The sequence below is a fragment of the Nyctibius grandis genome, chromosome 17 (assembly GCF_013368605.1).
Source record: "Nyctibius grandis isolate bNycGra1 chromosome 17, bNycGra1.pri, whole genome shotgun sequence".
NCBI classification, from domain to species: domain Eukaryota; kingdom Metazoa; phylum Chordata; class Aves; order Nyctibiiformes; family Nyctibiidae; genus Nyctibius; species Nyctibius grandis.
The window spans coordinates 6,016,384-6,042,660 of record NC_090674.1 but is presented as its reverse complement, the minus strand read 5'-3'; the positions used below and the strand labels follow the sequence as shown (position 1 = coordinate 6,042,660).

Below are 26,277 nucleotides of genomic sequence, written 5' to 3'. Positions count from 1 at the left end.
TCAGCCCAGCATAGAGAAAAATATACAGTTGGGAGTTAGCTACAGTCAGTTTGTCCTACTGGACCATCAAGTAACTTTGCCTTGCGATTGCAAATGTCATTAGGATTCATTTCCCCCAAATCTGAGGATTTGGCTTTTGGGATGGGAAAGGAGATAGTGCAGGCAGACAGATGCAGCCTGCACCAGCAGACCAAAAAAGCCATTGCCCCATTCCAGCCTTGAATGTCATTTCTTGCCATGGTGTGTGGATCTGTCAAGCTGTTTAGCTGCGATATGACAGATGGTCCTATTAATGTGTCATCAAGTGCACTTTTACAAATTCATGGCTTGTCTACAACTAACCTGAAAAAAGAGGCTTAAGTATGAGAAGGCGCCAAAGAAAGTTAAATATTATTAACAAATAAAGTCTGCCACGTAGTTTTGATGGAATGTGAGCTAGTTGGGGGAGGGGTGATATGCTGTTAACTATTCAGCTTCTGTGTAACTTCCCTTCTTACTCTCACTCTCTTTCCCAAACTCCATTTCTCTCAAAAGATGCTTTAAAAAAGAAAAGCCTGTATTCTGCTTCTTGGTTTTGCACTCGGATTGTTCATGCCTTGGTTTCCCTGAGCCATAGATAGTAGTTATTGCTCCTGATCCACCCTGGCTGCCTTTAAAGTCCAGTGAAGAACTGTGCTGGCATTATTACTTGGATTACAGAAGGCATGGTAAAGGGATTGTTAAAAGAAAGCAAATCTCTTGCCTGCTGACTGCAGAAGGGACTTCAAATTATGTGATCTTCAACCTTTTGTCATTCTTGGACTTCCTTATGGTACAATCTCAGATAAATTTCTGCATTACTCTCCATATTTGTAGAAAGAATAGGAATATTTGTTCTAGGTGGTGGGGAACTGACAAAGATTTGCAGACTGTCCAAGCACTTCAAGATCTCCCTTATAAAATGCTTGTAGGAGATGTGCAACCTTTGATTTTCTGTTATTTTTAATAAACAGCCCACCCTCCTGGAAAGAAATCAGAAAGCCTGCACTGAGCCAGCCTCTGATGAGAGCTAGGGGAAAATGTTGTGTGGAACACAGCTAACTGGAGTATAAAGCAAGAGTTCTGGTGTATCAGTGTGTGGTGCGATGCTGAGTGCATATTCCAAGCCACATATTTTTAGCTCTACCACAACACTCATGTGAAGTTTTACAAACTTCCCAGAAAAATGGTGATTTCTCTGAGATAATGAAGGGGAGGTACTGAACAGGGCTGAGGGGAGGGAGCAGGGAGCGGGCATTGATTTAAATCTGCCTGGCACACAGGCCAGCTCCACTTATCAGTGAGTCTAATAGGAATGTGAAGAGAATAGGCTTGACAGCTCATTAGAATGTGATCCCTCCTCCTTTTTTTTCTTTTTTTTCCCCTTTCTTGAAGTTGATGGAAACTCATTCAGGAACGAAGTACTTATTTGCTGAGGTAGAGCAAAAGCTGAGGAGGGTTTTGCCAGTGTGCAGCTGAGGAAAGGAGCAGCGAGAAAAATTGGATGTGATCTGCCCTCAGAGGTACCTGAAATCTTGCCTAGTGTGTGAGGAGATAAGGATGAAAAAGACATGAGATTCTACATCCTGACAGCTGCTTGCGGCATTGGGACTTACTGCTCATCGTCTCATTAAAGAAAAGTGAAGATAAACCCATCCTAGAGAGGGAGAGAAACTAGACTTGGGAAAACTTTATCTGCTCCTAATGGACCTAAGAACCTCCTCAGATTCTTTGCTTCTCCCTGTTTTAACTTGTATGATATGAGAAATTTATTTCCTCCTTAGAAGGCTGAGCACTTGGCTGAGCTGTGATGCTTTCAGCCTCTTCGGAAGAGCGGTGGCTGTAGCAACCTTGGGTTACTGTTCCCCAGCATCTTGAAAGGAAAGGATGAGGACTTGTCACTGAGGAAAGGGAAGCACCATTCAAGAGAGAATGGATGGAACGTATTCAAGCCTGCTTTGAACTGAACACAATGCTTCAAATGACAGAAAGTGAAATCTCCTGTTGAAGAGGAACAACCTAACAACCCCCCTAATGAGTTTGTGTTGTCAGCTCTGGCCTGAGCAACTGTTGCCCTGAGCAATTTGACTTCTCTAGGTTTCATAGTTGAGTGCATTTTAAACGAGTCTGAAGACTTATTGGGGGGGGGAGCAACACTTCAAGGTGGGTGGCAGGACTTTCCAGGGCCTCTTGTATTTATGTAAGCTTCAAGAGGCTGAATGGACTTACCTCTTTCTTCGAGTGAATCCAGATTTTCAAACAAGTTTATCTATACCATTTCCATGTGTCCTGCTTGAACAGAGATCTCTCCAGCAACCAGTGCATCTGTGCATGCTGCTCATTTGACATTGCATAGCCCAGAGGATCATCTTTAATAGTTCTAACCTTTTTATTTTTTATTTTCTTTAGAGAGAAGTCTGTGTCTATTCCTATTATTGGTGGTGAAGGTTTTTGTGCTTGGAGAGTGCCCCTCCTGACTTGGCCCCTCCCTTTTCAAAATGAAGGGGTGCACCTGGGTATTTGTGGCAACTTTACTTTGTCAGCAGTTTTGCCTCTTCAGAGTTACGGCAGCAAAGAGAGAGAGAAAGACAAAGAAAGAACCTAATCAGTACACAGAGCCTTTCAATGCCACCCTCTCGAACAGTGAAGAACTGCACGGGCATCCCAAGGTAGGTGTTGATGTGTTGTCAGTGCTTGGTAGAACTTATTGCTGGCAGGAATGTGATGCTGGTTCCTTTTTCCAATGATTGAGGCGATCTTGCCAAATTCTGTTTGATTTTCAAGAGAAATGTTCTCTCTTTCACCTTTGTGTGATTGATTTTCTAGCTTACTGAAGCAAACACTGGAATACTGCAATTTATTATTATAATTTATTTTAGAATATGCATGACTGAAGTTCCCATAGTAGTTCAGAAACAACTGATTAAAAAAAGGCAAGTGGGCTATTGCAGTAAAATAATGATACTGGAATATTAATGTATCTCTTACAGGCAAACCCTTTACTCTCTGGAACGTTATTTCAAAACTGTTTTAGGCAACAGTATAAACACCAGAGCATGCCTGAGCTTTCTCTGCACTGCACCTTCTACCAGAGAGGCTGTGGTGATTGAAAATTACAGATGAGAAAAATTTTGGTCTAGTCAGATGATCTGCTTAAGGTGATTGTGGCTTTTGTAGGAAAGGATTCAGGATGGTGGTAATTGTGTGTAAGTGGCAAGTGTAACACCGTGTATGTGATACCTCAATGGCTGTAGCTGATGACTTGCTGGGCTCAGTGAGTGAATCTTGCAGGGTAGGATCCTTCCAGTTACATGTTTGGGAGAATCATCCCAGGCTAAAAGCTGCAAAAAATTTCCAGTCAATTGATCATAGCCCCCAGAATCCTCTAAGATGCAAACTTGCATAGGAGAGGGAGTTAGGGAATTAAAAGCAGGTCCTAGGATTAGGAGCAGGATGAAATGGAAGGGAGACTACAACACTGAGAAAGGAAGGAGTCTCTCCTATCTCACAGCCCCCTCTCTCTCTCTCCCCCGCCCTGCTCACACAAAAATGTCCCTTGTTTCAAACAGAGGTGACCTCTAAAACATGACTTTGATCACAAGCATTAGGGATGGCAGTCACTATAGCAATAGAGGAACAAACCTGTCAAAAATTGGGGCATGGCAGAGGGGGCAAGTTAGAACAATTGGGCTGACATTCTAAATATCCTATTCAGTGCTGTTCTGAGAGTAATTGGTTAAGGTTGGGCAAGTCTGGGAAACAGTCCTCTATATAAAAAAGCTGGCTGCTGTGCTTAAAAGTGTCATTAGGGGACCGTAAGCAGCGTTTCTTCAGCTAATTTTTTGTTGTGTGTTGCAGGGCTCTGTCAGGACGGGTTGTATACATGCTAAATTCGTGGAGTGCTTATAATCAATCACTTTAGAACTGCTTCGTTCTGCTTTTGCAAAAGGGGCCAGATACATATCTGGTGCAACTATATTTCAGTCTATTCTGGAATTCATTTGGCTTGATGTGAAATGTATTGGACCGCAAGCAGAGTATATTCTGATTGTAAAAACAAGCAGAAACTGGTCCTGGTTAATTCTGTTATAGTCATACATACATTATTGCTAGAAGAAACACAGTACTCATTTGGAGGCTAGTGATAGTGGGCATTCATTAAAACAGACATTGTTTAGAAGCTGCAGTTTCTGTGTTGAAATACTTTGCTTTAAAATATCCATGGCAGAGGTTTGGCTGCAGTAAGAGCTGGCGAGTGCAGTGAAGGCAGATTCTGTTTAGTAAGGATAGGACGAAACCAAATCTTTGATGTAAATGCTTAGGAGCTCTGCTTGATATCCACTCCCAAATTTTGCAATATGAACTTTTCTCTTTGGAATCTATTTGAGGTTCAAGTTCAGGCTCTAGTTAAGTATTGCTTCCAAATGTCATGGGTGACTCTTATTTTATATTTGTATAGCACCTGCCCAAGCTAAGGGATTATTTTACACATACTATAAATGCAGTGCTTAAGAATTGCCACCATTTCTGGGGTAAATGACAATTTTCACTTACAGCAAAGCATCGCAATTTGTATTCACTAAGGGAAGAAGTAAAGTAATAGTAAAGCTATCCTTACCTAACCTATCAAGCTAAAGGAAAGTTGAAAGCAGTTCTCTATGGAAGACTGATCTCTTTGAGCCCTGAAGGTACTTCTGTGAGCAGTTTCGTTTCATGAGAGGATGCCCTGCACAGGAAAGTGGAACAGCAGCAGTGTCCCATTTCATCTCTCTACAGCACATAACAGGAAAGATGGATTTTTTTTTTTTGCCTTGTACAGTAAAAATTAAGGCTGTGTTTACCTTGGAAGACTCTGTGGCTAGCTGGTAGGTTTATCAAAGCAGAAGCAGCAGGGAATGAAATATTAGCTGCAAGTAGTGATTCTTATTCATGCTGTTGAAAAGGTAGATGCTTTTTCCCTCTAATTAAGCAAAACAATTGCCTGCTGCACATAGTCCAGAGTAACCTGCTGCAGTTCACCTGCCTAGAACAGGGGGTGTTCAATGAGATAATCTGTGAATGTCCCTTCCATCTTCAACTGTCTGTGAGCTGCTGTTAGGGGTAGTTCAGCTAAGCAACTCAAAGGCAGCATCCTAACCTGGGGGAAATTATTGACTCATCGTCCCAGTGAAATTTCAGGGATGATTTGAGGTCAACAGGATTTTACCTTCAGTGGAATTTCTGCAAGAACTAGGGTAATGTTTTTAATTTAGTTACGTACCATGTAACCAAGGAGTCCTTGAAATTTTATTTCCTTTGTGATCCTTCTGTCTCTCTGAAATATCTAGGGCTAGGTCTACCTGGTTTATTACTTAAATCTCTCTGAATTATTTCTTTGGGGCCTTTTGCTTCCAATTGAAACCAGCAGCTGGTTCAGTGACATTGCACAGATTTCACTCCTCCTCTGTAAAGAGATTTCAGTCTTAGCCTGAAGTGTGTGATTGCATGTGTAATTGAGAAAAGTATTTTTGGTCCTGACAAGTGTTAAAGCCATGGGAGAGACTGGACTGTGACCTATCTGTAGTAGAAGATGATATCTTTCATGTTTTGTATCTGTCATCATTGTCAGTCTTGCTCTGGTATATTATGAAGAAGGGCTATAACAAATAACGTGCTTCCTAGCAGTTCCTTGTGGCCAGGTAAAATAATGTTGGATTCATACATCTGACTCAGCATATCAAATAAGTCAGGGCTTGGTCTCATTTCTCAGAGCTGCCTGGAAGATTTTTAAAGCTCATTATTAATGTAGGTAGTCCTACATCAGATGTGGTTTGTGTGCTAGATGCGTTGTGCTACACCTGTACTATTGGTGCTGTTCAGTTTCTTACTTCTTGTGGTGTCCCTAAAGACAGAACTCTGTGGGTACATCCAGCGGGGGCACTGGTTGATGTTGCAGTACAGCTCACACAGCAACAAACATCACATTGTCTTCTCACCCAGAGTAGCTCTTGCTCACATGAACTGTTCCATTAGATTCATTAAATTCATTATGGATGTGGCCACTGAGAGCAGTTTGATTAAGTGGAGGGGAGAAGCTTTTTGAGATAGCCATTTAGAGAAGTGATGAATAATTTTTCAATCACAAAACACAGTGGGAATTTAGGTAGGAATTCCATTTTGGATTTGGCTAAGATACCAAACCTAACACTTCTGCTCTAGGGAAAATTCTTGAGAGATCTGTAAAAACCACAAGTGGTCAGGACCTTGGTTTTACATCTCATTAATAACCGAGAGTGTATATAACCATAAATTATTAGCAGCTGACATAGGATTTTTCATGCTAAAAAAAAAGTAATCTGTCACTTTTTAACCTGTTCCAAGTAAAATACACTACTGAAATAATTTGCTTCTAATTTCATAATGAAGCTGACAGTACTCTTGCTGGTATTAATCAGGTGTAACAACATAGATATTTGTGGATTAAGATAATTGAAATGCTTAGGTCCATTTTGTGTCTGGCAACTGCTTAACTGTTAAGCAAGGAATTCTTAAATATAATTCCATCACAGATAGACAAATAGATAACTATTTAAGCAAAACTTGCAGGGCAGTAACTTCAGGCATGAAGACTGTGTACTGGAATGGTTAGGTATGTGTTCTTGGCCACATATTTCTGACTAATTGCAGGTAGAAAAAGGATGCTGGATGCTGTGCTCTCACAAAATTGAAACCATTTCATGCTTTCTTTCCATCCTGACCCACCCTGAGAAATGCTTAGGTGTGCATGAGAACACTTCGGGATGCTTTTAGGTGTACAGACTTGCTCACAGGTAGTGTTGACTTTTTTCTTTTATTCATCCAGACTCTGAAACTAGCAGAGATGCAGACTGGGTCCCAGTATCCTTGACTTTCAGGGAAGTTCAGATACAGTTCAGAAATTTCTCAGAATCCAAACTTCGCTACTTAACTGTAGATTTCTGCTAGTAGTTTCTTCCATGCTGGTTGAATCTTGGCCAAAGACTTTGTGTGTCTCTGGGCAGTGTGTGCTGTTCTAGGAGTTAGAGCCAGAAAGAACCGTGGGTTCTGCTTGTGTACAGCAGTCCAAATTACAGCTCAGCTTGTCTTTTATTGTGAGGGAAGTTAGGGAGAGAGTGGGCTAATTCCTCATCAGTGTCATAAACTGGTTCTGAAGTGATAGGTGCCATTGTATTCGGATTCCAAAGTAATGTTAAAAGACTTGATTGAAAGTTCATTAAAAATTGCTGGCAAGGCTTCTGTTGATTTTGGAGGTACTGTTTCAAGTGCTAAAGAGTAAGCCTGATCTCACTGTAGTTAACGTGAGGATTCCTCCTGACTCCTGCAGGTTAGCTTTGCTCTGTAAACAGCACCCCAGGAGGGACAAGTCCCCTTTGCTGGGATTCCAAGGCTGTTCTCAGTCCTGACTGATACCTGAGTTGGCTGCAAGGTCTCTCTGGCTGCTGGAGGCTGCTGCTGCCAAGAAAAATAGAGGCTTGCATGCTTATTGCTGGGATTGCTCATGCATGCCATAGTAATTAAATAATAATACCACAAGGATGGAACATTCATTTTAACTGTCAATCATCCTTGTGCTGGAGAAATTGGGGAGTGCCATGACTGTCTTGTAGAGGGATTTGTAATTTAAGCAAGCCACTGGAGAGGTATGGGATTTTTTAAATTTTTTTTAAACTTCAGGAGTTTTTCATTTATTTTTCTGGGCTGTGCCATCTGGATTTCTTTTTTTCTCCCTGACAAGGTGTGTGCTCTGGCCTGTTTCTTCACAGCTGGAGCTCCAGAAAGGCAGAGGACATCTGTTTGTCTTCACAGTTAATGGTCAGAGTCTGCCCACGATTGCTGGCTTCTGCATCTAGCTGGCCCGTTTCCTCATTTTTGCAGTGGAGGGGAGTTGCAGTGGAGGGGAGTTTACGCCTGTCTTGCAGTCTGGTGGAAACCAGGAATATTTGAATAGTCTCTTCCACATCTGCAGCAAATGCTGCATTCCAGTTCCTAAGACTCTGGTCTTCACTTTGCTGTGTTCTGGAGACTGTGCTCCTGAGTTCCTGCCACATGAGCCAGCCCTTTTAGAAGAATGAACTGATTTTATTTTCCTTTTCTCTGCAACCCAGCTGTTCTTTTGTTGGCTTCTGTTACAGCACTGAGGGAATACTCCATCCTCCCGAGTTGGGTGCTTCTATTAACAAGTTGCTTCCTTCTGTTTTGTGAACTGCACTGCAGCTTTACCACAGACCTCTCAGTCCCACGTACTGGGACAAAAAGCCATCTACTTCCTTTGGGCAAAACACGGGTAGGCTTTTACCTGCTTTACATTTATCAGCTTTGTAAACTTAAATGCTCATAGACACAGTCCTCTGCAGGTGCGACCTCCTGTGTGGTGACGCTGCACCCATCTTTTTCAGATGAAGTTGGGTAGGAAAGAACTAACTTCTCCCATCAGAAACCATTAAATCTTCATGAAACTGATAAATATATTTCATGTTTGTTGCAGAAATGAGCTGCATCTCATGTGCTGTTCTAAGGGCTTTTGCAAACTTTATGGACATTTGCCTCTGGACTTGATGTTTACATGTTACGATAGGTGGAGAGGTTTGCACCGAAGGACTTTCTCGGCCTGTCTTTGACTTCGTTCTTATGCTTCACAAAAATCTGCAGTCAAGTAATCTGTGGGAAGGTGGTAATGTTTTAGTGAGGTGACTAATCTCACAATACCCGGGATTTCCTGTGGTGCCCCATTTACATTACTTTCCAAAGGAATTTTGGAAAGCTGTTCAAGTCCTGGGTACGGTAAGTAAAAAAGACAAGTAATAATTTAGCTAAAACAACCTACTAGAACCCCTTGACTAAACACATAATTTAAGGTTGACTGTAAATGTGGTTATAAACATAAGAAGTCTGTTCAAGACTGATTTGGGTACAGAAATAATGAACTAGATTGTTAGGAGTAGTTTGTCTTGCTCTTGTTTGTGATACACACTAAATTTGGTGAAATGTCTCAGGATATCCTTGCTTTGGCTTAGAGCACAGGTGCCAGCTACTCTGCAGCCATCTATCTGGAGGGGAGGACAATTCAGGCCTGCCTGAATAGAGCAATTCAATAGGAGTAGATCTTTCTGTGGATCACCTAAGATTATTTGCTGAACAGAGAAGATAGAGTTGACCCCAGAGAGTTGAAGATGCATGTTTAACGAATACCCTTGCTCAGCTCATGACACATCTGATTTCTGGGGAGCTGCTCGTATTCTGCTGGTTTGTAAATTGTCTGTTTACCCAAGCTGTTTGGAATAAATAGTTGTGATCACATCATCTCAGAAATCTATGGACAAGTGCCTTGTACTACACCCATGTGCCTGGATGCATGCCGGAGAGCGAGCTTTCCAGGCTCTGCATCAGCTTAGGAGCACTGACATTCCTTGTAACCTCAAGCTGGAACTCCAGCAGATTTCTAAGATTTAATTTTGAAACAATTTATGCTGCATGGAGTTTTCATAGCAGATCACACAAACTGTGGTCTTTTCTCCTCAAAATGGGCTTGCCCTGATATTTCTAGATAAAATTTGCAAACCTCTGTCCAACTCCTGTTGCTCTTAGTGTCATTGCAGTTCTTGGGACTGCAGCTCTACCTGCATTCTAAAGGTTAATTGTTTTCTACATGGTTCTGCAGACTGATGAAAGGGAATCTGTGCTTATAAGTGGTACTAGAAACGTTATTAAAACTCAATATGGTTCTCTGAGAAGTAGCAAGTGCTTTAGGGAGCCAAGTGAGACAGGTAATGAGCAGACGTAGGTGTGTTTGCTAACTTGGCTGTGTTGGAAGCACCTTGCAAGGTCACTGTTAAGGCCACTGTGTGTAGAGCTATAGTGTCTGAGCTGTGGTAGAGCTGTCTAGTGCTGTCAGACTAGTAGGAGCTTAATACCCAGGGGCAAACACTTTCAGGTCTGAAAAGTGCACTGTTGACTGACTTTGCTTCTGTGCTTTTTCCACACCCATCTTGTTTTCTTCCTCCTGAATAGGTCAATATTGGTTTACCTAAACTTGTAATGATCTAGGAATCATTTCAAATGTCATTCAACCCACTACTGCCTTGTATTGCTTTCCTGCTGGAATTCCGATCTGTACCTGCTCTGTCTCACTAGGAGAAGAAAAAACAGGTTTCTTGAATGAATTCCAAAAGTTTACCCTAGGCATAGGGTGGGGTTTTTTGTTTGTTTTAAAGATTTTAAGAGTTTGTTGTAGTTTTTCCTCTCTGGCTTTTTCATTAATGGCTCTGAATACTTAAGCATGGTTCGTGAAACTTTGGGAAGGTGTGCTTTTACCCTCACTGTGATGGACATTTGGGAGGCTGATATGTCAACAGATTGGAACCACCATGGTCAACAGTTAATTGCTCTTGACAAGAGTTTGGCAGAGTGTTGGTAACCAATGATTTCTGGTGACTTTTTTAAATTTAAAGTTAGAAGTTCATTCCCAGCCTAGGATAAAAACAACAGATATGGCTATTTGATCACTTCTGGTTGTCTCTGGGAGATGAGTAATGGGAACCAGGGAGTGGATGCAAATTTATAAAGACAGTTCCTCTCTTCTGTCCAGATTTTGTTTAGAAGGGATCCAGAACTAGGCACTGTAATGTCAAAACTTCTTGAGATCATTCCTCTATGGCTGTGATATACTTGCAGACAGGAATGGGCAAGGTAGTTAAAATTGCCAATGGACATCTCTTCTGTGTCCAGACATGGGCTTTGTTCTTCATTGTGAATTGTTTTTTTTTTTTTCCTGTGTGTACATTTCTCACTCTGCAGCCTGGGATTTGAAAGTTATTGAGCATTTCAAGGTTTTCTGTACATTTTAATCTCTCTGTATTGCTTGATTGATCCAACTGATAAATGTCAGATGCCAGTGGTGAACAGTCTCTGGCATCTGGGCAGGTTTTCTGTGGCACGTATTAGGACTGTCAGAGGGCTGAGAGTCTCAGCAGCTTGACAAAGGTCTCTGAGGTACACTGGCTCCTAACTCTTGGCTCTTATTGATTTCTTAAGCAAAGAGAGCTGGGAGGCCCTGCAAGTGACAGCATATTAAGTTATGAGATGGCATTTTGATTTTTTTAAGGGCAGCATCTTCTGGCTTTTGGGACATTTCTGCTGGCAAACTTAGTAAGTTATGAAGAAAAATCTCCCTCTCTAATGGGACTGTTTGAAAGGCTGGTGTCTTTCCTACACTCAGATTGAAGTACTATCCTGCATTTGCAATGTTTCTGTAAATGAAGACAAAAAGTGGCATGGTACTGGGTAATCCTAACTGAATTGCTTGTTACAGAATGTCCTCCCAAATGCAGTACATTTGGATCAAGGATGTGGTTTAGGCAGCAGACAACAGTCTGCTCTGGGAACTTTGCATTCCCTGAATCCATGTAGTGGCCAAAGAGATACAGTGATATCCGTCTTTGTTCTTGTTTCTCTTTAGATCCTAGAATCTCCAGATCCTCGAATCACAGATCCACGGCGGACCTGGATCTCCTTTGTCCACCGTCCAGATGATGGCAATACCTCTAAAAGAAGATGCAAAGGGAAAGACAAGAAATTAGTAGGTTATTGCTAGATTGCCATCAGCTAATAAATGTGCACCGTGACTTCCCTTCCTACTGCTGCTATGCAAGGTGTTTTGTATGCTCCAGCTTTTGCCTTCCCACCCCAGAGAGTGCTCTGTTTTCATTTGTTTGTGTTTAATTTCTCAAAGTATTTTGGAGAAGTTTGAGACAGTAAGTGCTATATGCTTTGTAAGATAAGGTATGTGAGTTCCACTGTCAACACTCATTTTTGTTTAAACCAGCTGTTTCTTGAACTGAGCCTTTTTTGTTTTTTTTTCCTGCTAAGTAGAAATAAAATTAACATATTTTTTTTCTTCCACTACATAAAGTCCAGGTATCTCAAAGAATATATTAATCAAGGTGTGGACAAGTAGTTTATTTCAAATTAATGAATTACTGATCATCTGCCTGATGATGTGTGCACTTTTAATCTGCTACTTAGATTAGTGTCGCACCAAACATTCATGTATGTGATTGCTGTGTCTGAGCAATATGTATTAATAATGTAAAGTGTGGCTAGATGGCTATTCTAGTTAGTGAATAGGTGAATAAGAAGCTTAAAAGCTAGTATGTTACTTTGGTGATATGAGAAGATACAGAAGAGGCAAAGTTAGTCTTGTGCCTGTTGTGCTTCACACTGTATTTGAAGTCCTATTTGAAGGACGAGTTAGTGTTTACCTGAGCAAAGTTTATCCTCCCACATAAAGGGTAAATTCCCAAGTGCTGGAATTCACAGCTGACTGGAGAGTCACTTTAACATTTACTGCATCAGGCCTATAGTTGAACTGATAGTGGAGGGGGCTGCTCACGTGGCTGACAGCCCTATAGAACTGGCTCATGGCTGTGAGAATTTTTGGTCTGTCAGTGCAATTGCCTGGTTCTAATTCACATGTTTTAATTTGGTTACTTCCATAGCGTGGCCTTGTTGGGCCCCCAGGACCTCCTGGCCCCCAGGGACCTCCAGGAGCACCTGGTGCTGAAGTCACCCGGGAAGTCCTTCTGCAGGAGTTTAAGGAGATATTAAAAGGTAAAGACTGTAAGAGCTTTGTGCTTTTGTGATCTGCTTCTTTTGGTAAGCGCCGTGGCAAATGAAGAACTGGCTTTGCAAACGTTGACCTTGAAGCATTCCCCTATCTGGCAATCAAAAATTTGAAAAAATATTTCCCCAGTGCTGCTTAGTTCAAGTTGAAGAGTTGAGTGCAGAAGTCTAATCACACAACTAGTGGCTTCACAGACCAGGCCCTTAAACTAAGCCTTTATTTTCCTATACTTTTTCTTTTCTTCTCAGAAGCCATTGAGCGTCGAGCATCCCTGGCTATTTCAGCCCATCCTAGCCAGCTGCCTCCACTCCTGCTCTCCTTGGAGGAAGCTTCACCCCACAGACGTGTAGAGGAGGCATTCCATTGCAAGCTAAAAGGACAAGTCATTGTAGATAAGAAGACCCTGGTAGAACTCCAGAATTTCCAGTCGGTGAGAAAGGATTACAGACTGAACCTGTGCAACTCCACAACAGCCATTGTGCGTAGATCAGCCATAGTTCCCCTAGTCTGCAAAGCTGCTGGGTGGCTCTGTAGATAAAGGTGTTCCCTGAAAGGGCAGACTAATCCCAGAAGCTCCTCTCAGGCTTGGATGCTATGAATATAGCACTACCTTTTTTGTGATTGACAGGTAGAATCTCATAGGGTGATTTCAGCACTGAAGCTCAACTGCAGTAAGGTGGGCATTTAGCTTTGAGTCCTCTCCTTCCTGACAAATCCAAGAGGCAGACTTTCCTCCTCTCTTGCAGCCCAACTGAAGTTCTAACAGGTCTGTGCAAGAGAGGGCTGTCTCACAGGTCCAAACAACAGTCAGTCTTTTTATTTCAGTTAATGATGTAGAAAGACTTGTCCATGTTTGGCATTAGACTGAAGGATCTGGGTTTTTTTCAGTGCACACCCTCTTTAATTCCAGAGTAACCTTCAGTTGTAGAAAAATGTCAGAGGCAGACAGAAGCCATTGGTTATAGATTTGTGAGCCCAAATAAGAGCTATCATTTTGTTAGACGGGCCAGTCCTGATGCTCAAATTCTTTACATAATGCTTTATAGAAGACTAATAAAAGTTACCTGTATAATTTCATTATAGTCATGTTATAATGACAAGCACACCATCATGGGATGCTGTAGGGCATTATAAGCATGGTCACAAGCAGGCTGTTGAATTTAATATTAAAACTTCTAACTGTTTCTGAACCAGTTGCAAATAGGATCTGAATTTGAAGTGTAAATGTTAAGCAAAGCAATAGCTAAAAACAAATAGTTATCTGGTAATTGTGGAGATTTATTTTAGACTTTGGAGTCACAAAGACTGTCTAATAGCACAAGGTCTTCAGGTACATGATTGCTTTTGTGGTGTGACAAGAAGAGTTTGAAGAGTATGAATAGGGCATATGGCTTTCCATCAGCAGGGTTTGCTAACACTGTCCATGTAGTAAGGTGCTGAGCTTTCTTCCCAGCTGTACTGAGTCCCATTTCTGAAGAATTCTGCCCAGCAGATCCTTTCCTATGGAGTAGTTTTGCTGCTAGGACTTCTCATAGCTGCAGGACTAGAGGCAGTGGTTATGTTCTAAACAGGGTGCTTTCCTGGATCTTTCCCAAATACACTTGTGGAAGCCTGGTTTGACAGCACTGTGGGTGCTGGCACAGAGGCAAGATTGTACTTGAAGGGCAGGGCTAGAGAGATCTGCTGCCTCATTAATTAGGAGGGAAAATGTGAATAAAGACATCTCAGCAATCAGTGCGTAGGCTGATGCTTCCCATGCTTTGTTATCGTATGCCTAGCTTCTTTCTAATTGCTTCTGGCCCTGAAGCTGATGTGGGAGGGCTGGCAGGCCTCTGGATGCCAGCCTTTCATTTCAGCTTTGGGACAAGAAGTGTCTGGTTTTAGCTTGTGCTCTGATATAGGGGAATTTAGCAGGGAGGGAGACAGTGGATGCTCTTGCAAAGATGAAAACATTGTCTTTAAACAGTCCAAGGAGGGGGGAGAGAGAAAATTCCCCTCCCTCCGTTCTGTCAGTTTAATAGTGTGAAGAAGCCAACAGTTTGATACTTCTCACTGAGATGATAGGGACTGACTCTAATTCCTGGGTTTGGGCCTTATCCAAAGCATTTTGAGACAGTGGAAAGAACCTGTGCTGAGAAATGACCTATCACACTCAACTTCACTCACATTTGAGTGTGGTTTCTTAAGTTGTTCTGACCTTGAGTGTTGAGAGAGCATGATGGTTTTCTCATCCTTCCATGCTAAATTTCCTCCAAGAACATTCCCTCCCTCTCTTCCTCTTGGTCTCACAATTTCCTTAGTATCTGGAATGAAACATGTGATACTGTTTTCCCCACGCCTCTTCCACCTGTATTTCATGCTTTGAGGTTTCTAACAATTGCCTCTTGCAAAAGCTTTCAAAAAGGTATTTTACACAGCAAGAACTGAAGTCACAGCAGCCTCTGACAGGCCATGGAAGTGAGATTTATCTGGGGCCCAGGAACATTACTGGAATCAGATCATTTAAGGCTAAGGTGGCCACGTACTTTTCATGGTGAAAGATCCCAGAAGGAGCCCTGATGTCTCTAGTGCCTTGAGGTTAAGCTAAATGTCTACTTTTGGCAGTTGAATTTTATTGCTGCTTCAGGAGATTGGTGCATCCCCTGTGGATTGTGGTTGCTGTGCAGGCTGGGGTATCCTTTTCTTTAATAACACATAAATCAATGCATTGCTTTCCACAGTGTTTATCACTGAAAAGGGAAACTGGCAGTTCACGTCTCAATTCTCTGTGCGTGGTGCCTATTTTCCACCCAGAAGTAAACTATGGAGTGGGTGAGGGAGAGGAGGGGCTAGGAGATGAACTGAGGAAGAAAAGCTGGCCTTGGTTTGTACTGAAGGGCTGGACACTAACTTGTTTGCTTGCTTTTAGTCCACTTACTGAAAGAACTGTGTGCAAGTAGGTAGTTTCCCAGATACAAATACCTGCAGTGTTTAAGCAGCGAGGTGAGTATGCTGCTGTGAGGCAGCAAATGCAGCAGGGAGCTCTGATTGGCGTGGGGCTTAATGGAATATTTTGCCCAGAGAACCTCTCCCTGCATTGTCTATTTCTATGAGCAAAAGAATAACAAAGCCACAGAGGGCATGAAGAAACAGGAATGTTTTATCAGTGATAATTTACTGGTGCCTAAAATTGCCTTCCATGCTTAGCCAGTGGTTTTGGAATTATGTTGCTGATTCTGCTAATAGCTGTAACGAGAAAGGAATGAATTAACTATGCAGGACCATTGTGCACATGCGGGGCTTGGACCTGCTCTTTCAGCGAGGTAAATCAGAAATAGCATTACCAAAAATGATGGTGTAGTGACAGCATAGGAACAGAATCGAGCTCCTTCCATAGTCTTTGTTGTGAGGTGAGCTGTTATACTGTCCATGTGTGTATATACAGAAAGAAAACAGAGCTCCTTTTGTATGTGTATGTGCACACATAGGCACACATCAGTGCACACTGATATAAATAAATATCATAATATTTATATAATATAAATATCGAGACATTGTGTGAAACGTAGTTGTTCTGCAGTTCATTATTACTGCATTCATTCATTCATTAATGTAAAATATTACATTATTTTCCCATTACACATATGTAATCTTATGAGAAGTGCCACTGCTGTTGCACATGGATATATTTTCACCACCATATGCACACATAAAACATTTTTAGTCAAGTTCTGTGAAATTTAAGACTACAGCTAGATTTGGTAAATAAGGACTGGGAAGTACTCTTTTGTGAGCCTTGCCTGGGATTTGCTGAATAAAGGCAGGTTAGTCATTTCACTCCTTCTACCATGTAGTAACTCTCTAAACAAACACCACCAGGCCCAAACATTTGCAGCCTTACTTCCTTTCAAAGCTAAATAACTTGTTCCTACCCTGCGCTGTGAAAGCTGGCAATTTTTGGCTGTGATGAACCAGAATGGGGAGGCAATCACTGTCCTTCTGGTACCTGAGAAAAGCTGTTCCACTACTTTTTTTTTAGTGTAATAGCACCTGTGGCAACACTGCTCCAAATTTGTTCGCCATGTCTCAGGCCCCTTTGGCCATCTCATATTGGAAAGCATCCTCAAATGTTGGGTTGTTGAGATCACTCAGTGATGCACTGGTGCATGTTTTAGGGATATAGCGGTGTGAGTGCCTTTAGAATCAGATTTGAACAGCTCTTCTGTCCCCCAGGACCAACGTGGGGCAGATCTCTCAGGACAGCATTCATGGGGATGCGTTCACATTGCACAGAGTGCCCTTGCGGTGGAAGCAGAGTCTGACTAACGTGCTTTCTTGGCCCATTGAAGCCACTCCTGCTCCTCCCTAGCTCTAGCCAAATTCATACGAGGCAGGCCAAGACAAACAATAAACATTTCTCGAAGAGTTTATTTTAGTCTGAGTCAGATAATCTGCTGTGATTTTGACTTAAGGCTGCTTCCTTGCCATGAGGAGAAGCTGCATGCTATTTCACTAGGTTTTTGCCTGTTCTGTAGAATCCAAGGCTAGAACAAAATGAAACTAAATATGGAATCTGTAAGAATCCAAGCAGTTGTTGTTTAACAGTATCAAAGCCATCTGACTTAGACCTAAAGTGGGTAGAAAACCTCTGGAGACACATATGAGTGTTTCCTCTGTAGCTGTACCACCAAAACAGTGTTGTATAAGGTTCCAGGTTTTCAAGCCTGGGGACACTGCTTGGCCCCATCTAGGAAGTACTTGGGGGTGGTAGGGACCCCTTGACTCGAATAATGGGAGATCTTGTGTATCAGAACATCAGTGGAGGCTGGAGGCTGCTAGGACCAAAAGAGCATAGAGATGCAGCAAGCACAGTCTGGGTCAAGATGAGTTAGGAAAATTCAGCAGTGAGCACAAAGGGCATCTCCATGTCTCATACTGATCATTTTGCCTTTCGTGGGCATCAAGTGCTGCGAGAGTGCCCATCGGAACCATCTGGAAGGTGTGTTCCAGGGAGATAAGGCAGTAGCCGTCCAAATTTTTTCAGCTTTGTTCTCATGCACATAAGCTTGTTCTTTGTCATGGGCAGAGGTGATTATTGAGAGTGCTGGGGACTTGTTCAGAGTCTGCTTTTCTTACCTTACAGCCTCTGGCCAAAGGAGCTTTTCTCCGGGGGACAGGATTAAATCTGGCAACAGGACGTTTCACAGCACCTGTGTCTGGCATCTACCAGTTTTCAGCCAATGTCCACATTGGTGAGTGTTGTCCACAAAAACCTTTTCTGTACTGCTTGAGAGGTGCAGGAAGGAGCCCTGGAGAACTTTCTGGGTCCTGATTGATTTGAAGCATGTGCAACGGCAGTCCTTTGCAGTGAGCTCTCCCTTTGGTGCCATGACCCAAACCCCTGTTCTTAGAGCTGGGTGCTTTCACAGACTGATAGCCACAGGAGGCTGCTCCGTGCAAACCAAACAAATCAACACTCCTTATGGAGGACGAGTTAGGGGCCAGATATGTTCATGTGTGGAAGTTATGGCTTCCATAAAAGACTTCAGAAGAAATGAACATGATGAGGTAGAACTGCATCAAAGCAGTTTTGACTGTGTTTTGTCACCAGTGCATTTGTTCAATGGCTTTAATTATTCAATGATGAAGTATTTTATAATCCAACACCAGAAGGGTGCTTTCTGAAGGAGTTGTGGTGGTTTGACCCTGGCTCGATGCCAGGTGCCCACCAAAGCTGCTCTGTCACTCCCCTCCTCAGCTGGACAGGGGAGAGGAAACGTAACAAAAGGCTCATGGGTCAAGATAAGGACAGGGAGAGATCATCGACCAGTTACCATCATGGGAAAAACAGACTCGACTTCCCAGCAGCTTCTCACAGAAGTCACCCCTGTAGCCCCGCCGCTACCAAAACCTTTCCATGCAAACCCAGTACAGAGCTCACAAGGCTACTGGTGTCTTTGTTAAGCCAAACACCAGCAACTGGTGCTCTGCTCTGTTGTGAAAGTGTTTATATTTCTTCCACTGCTTTCCCCAGACCACAGTGAGTTGAAGAGTAAAGTCCAGCTCCGAGCCAGAGATAACGTCCGAGTGTTGATCTGCATTGAATCTCTGTGCCACCGATACACGTGAGTTGCTGCAGCGCTGTCTTGGCAATTATTTTTCTCAGATGGGCCGATGTTTCAACCAGCTGTGGAAATCAGGTTCACCAACAGTGAATTTTATCTGATAAATGCTTGTAGAACTTTTCTGAAGAGATTGATTCCATCTGACCCTTAGCTTTTATGTGGTTTTTTTATTCTGATTTTTAACCTGTCAGTGCCAATTACTCTAAATAGCTAATTATTGCATATGTTGAGAGAATTGTGAATGAAGTTGGCTGAAACTGGATGTAGCTAAAGGTACTGAATGCTCAGCTATCATCATAAACATACAGAGTGAGAGAAACACTTTAATTTTGTCCTAGAAGCTGTTAGCTCAATTTTTATAATTTCAGCTGCACCCTGAATGGATCACAGCATCTCACTCATGTTGCCATGAAAGGGTTGGAGCGATGAGGAGAATGAAGAGGTGGAAAATAGAGGTGAATGGGTCCTGAGGCAGAAAGTGCAGGGCTTGTACACAGGTATATGATACCTTCTCACGGCCCTCCGCTGCCTCGTGGAGCTTGCTCAGATAACCACGCTGAATTTTCCTCTGCTGGGATCCATTAGTAAAACTCTGCTGAAGAAACACTTTCTCTAGGCTGTGGCAACCTTGGGTGTTGCTCCTTGGGCAGTGGGCCATGGCATCAGCATACTGTTGGCTGCTCTTGTTTGCTGAGCTTCTGTCATCCTTTCAGCTGCAGCATAGAGGTGCCCTGTGTCTCGGAGAGGGCCAGCTTGCTCAGGAGGAGTTTGGGAAGCTTTGCTCCGAGGAAGAGGCTGGGGAGCCCCTGGCCTGGGCTGAGTTGCACCCAGCAGAGGGCAATGCTGCTTGCACAGCGTGGCCACTGCCTCTGCTTGTGGCTCGGCCCTTGTCACGGCAGGAAAAATGCCTGTACAGGGCTGTGCAGATTGGCTCTGCCCTGCCCGCAGCTCTCCCAGTGCAGCTGTAGCAACACCCTTGCAACAGCACCACTGGAATATATCCATAAAACAACTCCACAGGTGCAACCTAAAACCCACAAAACCGTAAATTTGCTGCTGGACTGGCTTCTTCAGCCCTCACCTTCCCTGCTCCATGAGTCACAGAGCTGCAAATAGGACTGACCTCTCCACAGGCATTTCAGTTTAGAGGCTTTATTGGCAGGTGAATTTGACATGAAGCCTTATGTAATAAATAAACTTCTCTTAGGTTTCATTGGTCTGTGGAAAATACTTGATTGGTGTCTGAGTACCCATTAGTAACTAGGGTAAGAGGGAGCTGTGCGCCCACTGACCTGATGGGAAGTCAAGAAGCTTGCTGACTGGAGCAACTGGCACCTCCTTGGCCTTGTAGACTGTTTTGTAACAGTCTTTTATGATTGCAGTAGCTTCTTGCCTGGTGAGTTTTGCTTCCTAATGATTCCACAAGCTCCCAACTGATTTAAGGCATCTGAGAGAGAACAAAGTGGTTTTCTTCTGGAAGGCCCACTTCTGTCTCCAAGGACAGTGTCTGGCTGTGTCTCTTTCTCTCCTTTGCTGTCAGCCTCACAGTAATATCCCTAAAGAATGGATGTCAGTCTCTGATTGCTTTCAACATGACTTTAGTCTTGCTTCCTTGTTCTGGTAAATGAAAGCACAGGAGTTATCTGAATAGGAAGCTTCACTGTGAGCTATGGGAACTACTGTGCCTTCCTCATTGCAGGTCTTTTTAGCTGAAAGCTCCTAGAAAACTCTTCTGGTTCTAGCTGGGATGTGTGAACAACCTCTTTGTCGCATGCAGCCCAGGCAGGTTTATTGGGATGTTTTGAGATTAACTTGCCATCTGAAGCATTTATAGCTACATTCTCCAAAGAACGGTAACAGTAAAGACTTTTTTCTTAGGCAGGACTGACCCAGAGGTTAATTGTTTAGATAAAGCTCTCTCATGTCTGACTCGGAGTTCTCCTCAGTTGTCCAGGGTCACAATTTACGATTGGTTGTCCTGCAAGGTTCTCCTGAGTTGAGTGAGTTGGACAGCAGTAGGAGTAAAGCAGGATCAGGACTGACTCTGTGAGAGACTTCTCTCTCTCATATGGTGGGTGAGAGTATGACTGGTCTGTGGCATGGAAGGAAGATGGGTGGAGGGATGGGAACCTGTCTGGACAGACATTCTGCTGGCGCAGGCTGAGCTGCTACCCGTGCTTGTGGAATTTCCTGGGGATGTCAGCGTACACAGTCATTCATTTTAGGGAGCTGAAAGAGCCCCGAGGGCTTTCGGCTCAGAGAGATGGAAACTCAGAGGCGAGGAGACAGTTGGAGTAGAAGAGATTAATGGTGGGAAGTTCCCACCCAAGTTAGGCTTTTGGCAGGATATGACACACCGACTGAGCTCTTCAATCAAGGTGGTGCCAAGTGGCTTGCTCTCTCTGGGCCAAATTGCCCCTACCTTTTATGCATATTATTTCCTTGCAAGGGGGCTGGAAACAGCACGTTTGTACTTGCTAGGTTTTGTCACCACCTCTTCATGGAAAAAAAGGGAGGAAAGGGGTTGATTTTCTTGGGAAAACAACTAGATGTGCTACCAATGGCTAGGCAGGTTTCAGAAGAACCAGCCAGGTATGGAGCTCTGTGCTTTTGTATTGCTTTGGAACTGAGCTTAAATGAGTTGTTCTGGTTGTTGATGCTTCAGGTACCTCCTTCCACCCTGAATCCTGTACAAAGGAGCAGAGTTAGAGTTCTGTAAACAGAGGATGCCCCAGAGAGCAGTTGTCCTACACCTTGGTACTGCAAGGAAGATGATGGCTGTTAGAACGTGATATTAGAAAAGAACAGTGCTTGAGGGGTGATCTGGAGCTCTCCCTTGAATTTTAACTGAAGCATAATTTTTTGTCAACAAACTGGGATAACTGGTATGTAGATAAATCTAAAGAGCATGTTTAGCACCTGTTCAAGGTGGGGGATAGAGATGACAGGACCTTGAGAAAGGCCTTTGTGAGAGAAGGTGACTTCCCAGTTCCTGCCTCCACCTGAGTTTGGCATCCACAGTGCTCTGTAGGTCTTCCATTAGTCGCACAGTGTGGACAAGGTTCTGCTGTTCTCTTTTCAAGGCAGCTGGTTGCTGCTAGCATCAAGTCAACAGGGCACCTGTTCAGTAGAGATGGGCACTAAAACCACCAGGTCCTATTTCTAGGGAGATCATGAGACTGTTGTTGCTCCACATACAACTGTTGCGACTGTCTTTGGTCTTTAACCTGTTTATTTTTCTTTTGCTCCTATTTAGGTCTTTGGAAGTCATCGCTGGTCTGGAAAGTAACAGCAAAATCTTCACTGTCTATGTCCATGGCTTACTGCAGCTGCAGGTAAGGCTGTGCAGGTGGGAATCCCTGTGTTAGTTTGCTTGGCAGGATGTGGAGTTATTTACTGGCAAGGCTGAATCCTCACCAGGAGGTGGGGAAGCTTTTATTAACCTTCTCTCTAAGGTTAATGAAGTTAAATACTTTACTGGGGTGACTAGAGAGGATCTGTGGCAGGAACAGGAACAAAAGCCAGCCTTGTATTGCACTTTCTGATCTTAAGCCACAGAAGTAACCTTCCCTCTAAGAAATGACAGTAAATATTTTTCTTTCTCAAATCTTGCCTTGTATTGTCAAGATGGCAATTGTATTTCCCATTTCGTAGAAGGGAATCTGAAGCACAGCTGGCCACTTGACTAGTCACCCAAAAAGATGCTAGTGCAGTAAGGATTTAGTTAAGTAATAAACCTATAACACAGTTTCACTACAGAAAGTTTATTCCACGAAGTCAAAGCTGTAGTGCTGCAGTAAAAACGTTTGGACAGATTCTGTTCCCAGGAGCCACAAAAAGAGCAGGAGGCTTCTGTGCCTAGTTCCTGGTAGTGAAGTGTTTTTTTTCCCTCCTTTTACACGGGGATGAAGTGTCAGATATTTTCCTTTCCCACTTGTTCTCTCTGCAGGCTGGCCAATACACCTCCATATTTGTGGACAACAGCGCTGGCGCCCCCATCACCATTCAGAATGGGTCAGATTTCATGGGCATGTTGATGGGTGCATAACACCATCTGCAGCAGCGTGGCAGGGAAGGATGTGAATTAGAGCCTCGCAGTGTATATTTGACTGAAGAAACCTTTACTTTGACTCTTGAAGACTGCTTCCTGTAACTGCTGGCATCTTTTTAAACAAGCAAAGAGCCTTTCCTTTCAGATACTTCAGCTTGCTTTCAGAGGCTGCTGCTTTTGAAGGTCCACACCAGTTCGTTCATCATAAAAAATATACTTTTATAATTCAGAAACAAACTGTAGTATTTAATTTGTGCTTCACCAGATGCTCACTGAACAATACACTGAGATTTGGGATTTATTACATTATAACTATTTCACAACAGCACTTGTAATCAGCTTGTCTTTTGGGATTGATTGTGGGGTGTTTGTAAATGAAGGATTGAGAGGGGAAGTAAAATAGTGACTATATCCTATGTTTTGTGGAGGAAGGAGACAAGGATTTGCCAGCAAAACTGCTTTTTTCGTACATTGTAAATGGTATAGGCCCTCTCTCACGTTTAGAACTGGGTGTATTTGACAAGAAGCATGTTGAATTCTCAGCTGATGCCTGCTTCACAGATGGGAATCCAAGGTCTGAACTCGGTAATTGTGGTTGTTTATAGCTAAGTATTTCCTTGATCTTACTGATGAAGCTGAATACCTCGCTGCCTGTGCAGTTTTGTTTTTATGAGAAGGTAAGGCCAATGGCACCAGTTCTAGCATGAACTCCCTTATGTTCTTATGTTTTAGTAAGATATACGTGTGGGTTTGGGCTGCATCGCATAAAGAGCATCCTCTCAGGTGCCATGTAATCACCTGTAAATGTGTCAGATGCATTACACTGGGTGTCAAAAGCCTGGCAAAGACAGTGAGGACAGCGCCCTCGGATCAGGTACGGCACCTGTTTGGTACTTGTTGGGCTGCAGCTTGGGGCAAGGCTTGCCTCCATCAGGTGGCCAGGGTCACGGGGAGTCCATCTGAGCTCTACTTGGTCCAAAAGACCATCCAGTGAATGATTTCTGGATTTCTACAAATCTCTCTGCAAATGTAAGCATGTGAGATTGAGCTCCCAAAGCAGCTTTGCGTATAGCTCCAGGCTATGAACTCATTTGAACAAAGTAAAAGGGTGTTGACATTTCATGAGGTTAAGGTGTTCCCCAAGATGTGGTAACATCCTTGTGATTAAAAAAACCCACACTCATTTCATGTACCTCTGTAGCTTTCCCTTTCAACAGGCACCTGGCCCTTTTGTTGGTTCACCTTAGCTAAGGAAATGGTTGTATAAGTGTCATAAATAAATGGTAGCAAGGCCCAAAATGAGTCCAGATACTTGTTCTTGAATGTTTGCAGTGAATGAAAGGGATCCCTTATATAGTGTTGCAATTTTTGATCAACTACAATATCTTCGTGCAATGAAAACAAAGACTGCTGAGGACAGCAGAAGGCATGGAAAAATATCGTCCGTTGCTGGGTCTGTTGTTCAGGTTGATCAATATATGATGTTTCTACAAGCTCCAGTAGCGCTGCTGTTGAGGTTGGTGGTATGTAAAGACGGATAATTTCAAGAGCTGTGGAAAAATCTGCTGTGAAACAGGCGTGGCTGAAACTTTTAATCATCTCCATTATAAATACCTTGAGACAGATCTTTAAGGGAGGACTAAATGGTATTTTTTGCTTTGTGAAGAACATATTAAAGTGATATGTATTGGAGGAGGAAAGAGAGGGTGCAGGGAACAATCAAGTAGTGCTGTTACACCAGGAAACACAGGTAAATTCTACTTTCTAGTCAGTGGGATGCGGTTGTTCTAACTGGACCTGCATGACTGTCTAAAATAGAGCAGCCATCAGTGTTTATATATGAATTCTTGCTCCACAATACATGCCACAATTCCTATGGATTTTTTTGCAGTACACTTTGGGGAGAACATACTTTTAAGCCCAAACTGGGTGCTCCTCTGGCAGAGGGGAGCCCACAGCTATTGAAAGGCACAGCAAGTAGGGAGAGGAGTCATTTTTGGAGCTTCAGAAAGCGTGTAACACACAGGAGTATCACTAAACCCCTCAATAAAGGCTGTCTGTTTACACTGGGGTTTGATGGAGTAAGTGCAGTCGGGGCAGTGGCCTGTATCCCAGCATGTATTACCATACTGTGCTTTGTACTGTGTGAATATTTGTAATAAATTGGGCTGTTCCATGCATGACTTACGGTAACATAATCAAAGTGTTGTGACATCCAGCATATGTTGTTACATGTATAGGGTTTTTTTAAAACCAAGTCTCACTGTTCTTGGTAAATCAGAGTTAAAATATTTATTTTGTTGTAGAACTAAAAATGTTTGTCAGAGTTTGTTTTGGGATTTGTGACTTTTTTCCCCTTCTTTGCTGGGCTGTACTCTCATGATCTTCTTCGCAGGAGATGAATTGTTCTGCCTTTGGACCTGTTCTCCCTTATTTATGTAGGGAGTGCTGTCCCCAGCGTGCTAAAGCTGTCTGAAGGCATGCTCAGTCCTGAGCTCACTGTCGCCACTGGAAAGCTCAGGGGGTTTTAATCAGCTCTTTTCACAGAATCACAGAATCAATCAGGTTGGAAGAGACCTCTGGGATCATCGAGTCCATCATCCTCAGGAAGAGAGGGTTGTCCCTTAAGGAGCTTTCCTGGGCATGACCAAGGTCTTTTAGCCAAAAGACTCTTTTATTTTTATTTTTTTTTAAGAGTCTCTTACCTCTGAGTGCTCCCAGCCTGCAATTCTCTTGTATCCTGGGGCTTGAGCCAGCAGCCAGTGCGAGCACCAGCAGTGAGATGGGGCAGAAGGGGTTGACACAGCCAAGCAGCGAGCAGAGACGGGGCCTCCAGCGTCGAGGTGCAAGTGTACAAACCTCATGGCTAATCTGGACACAAGGCTGGGCTGTGCCTGAGACAAATCCTCCGCGAGGCTTCCGCGCTGTTTGGAGAGTGAGGAGATTAATGGCGTGCGAAGCAAAGTCTCAATGCTCCTCTGTAGTCGTAAAATTTATAGACCAAGAAAATTTAAGAACTCGGGAGGACTGAGTTCAGTATGAAGAAGTTGTTTATAACAAAATAAAACCCATTTGCTTGAGCCTATGGTTTAATGGCCAAGTGTGTTAATCCTACCCCGTGGCAACGGCTGTTTGCGGCGTGCAAGGGGAGAAGGCTAAAAGAGGCACAAATTAAATGGAAAATAAATTTCCCGGGTCCTTCCAGCATGCTCAGTGCACCCTCCGTGTGAGCTGGGGCAGGAGGATGTGATGGGAGCATCTCACTATGGGGGTCCCAGCAGAATAGGAAATGCAAACAGTTGCTGCATTTTTTTTCTTTAAAATTTCTAAGAAGTTTGGGGTTTTGCTGTGTGTACAGCTCAGATTCAAAGAAAAATGGTGCAGGTCGGCATGGTTTTGTTGGGGTTAACACTCTGCACAGACCTCTCTCAAATGAGGGACATGTGTTCACTATCCAGGGTTTTGAG

General features: G+C 43.2%; 1 protein-coding gene across 1 annotated transcript; it reads left to right on the top strand.

Moving 5' to 3' along the window:
* Positions 1–2,516: 2,516 nt before the first annotated feature.
* Positions 2,517–22,807, top strand: C1QTNF12 (C1q and TNF related 12). Its single transcript, XM_068415184.1, has 8 exons — positions 2,517–2,687; positions 11,492–11,611; positions 12,531–12,642; positions 12,904–13,085; positions 17,778–17,886; positions 18,669–18,759; positions 22,016–22,094; positions 22,709–22,807. Exons 1-8 carry the CDS (start codon positions 2,517–2,519, stop codon positions 22,805–22,807), a joined length of 963 nt encoding a protein of 320 aa, XP_068271285.1.
* Positions 22,808–26,277: the final 3,470 nt, after the last annotated feature.

Excerpts from the sequence above, each read along its gene's own strand:
- C1QTNF12 (XM_068415184.1), top strand. The coding sequence starts at position 2,517 with ATGAAGGGGTGCACCTGGGTATTTGTGGCAACTTTACTTTGTCAGCAG. Across the intron at positions 12,643-12,903 it reads GTTTAAGGAGATATTAAAAG|AAGCCATTGAGCGTCGAGCA; the intron begins GTAAAGACTGTA and ends TTTTCTTCTCAG. Across the intron at positions 18,760-22,015 it reads TCTCTGTGCCACCGATACAC|GTCTTTGGAAGTCATCGCTG; the intron begins GTGAGTTGCTGC and ends GCTCCTATTTAG.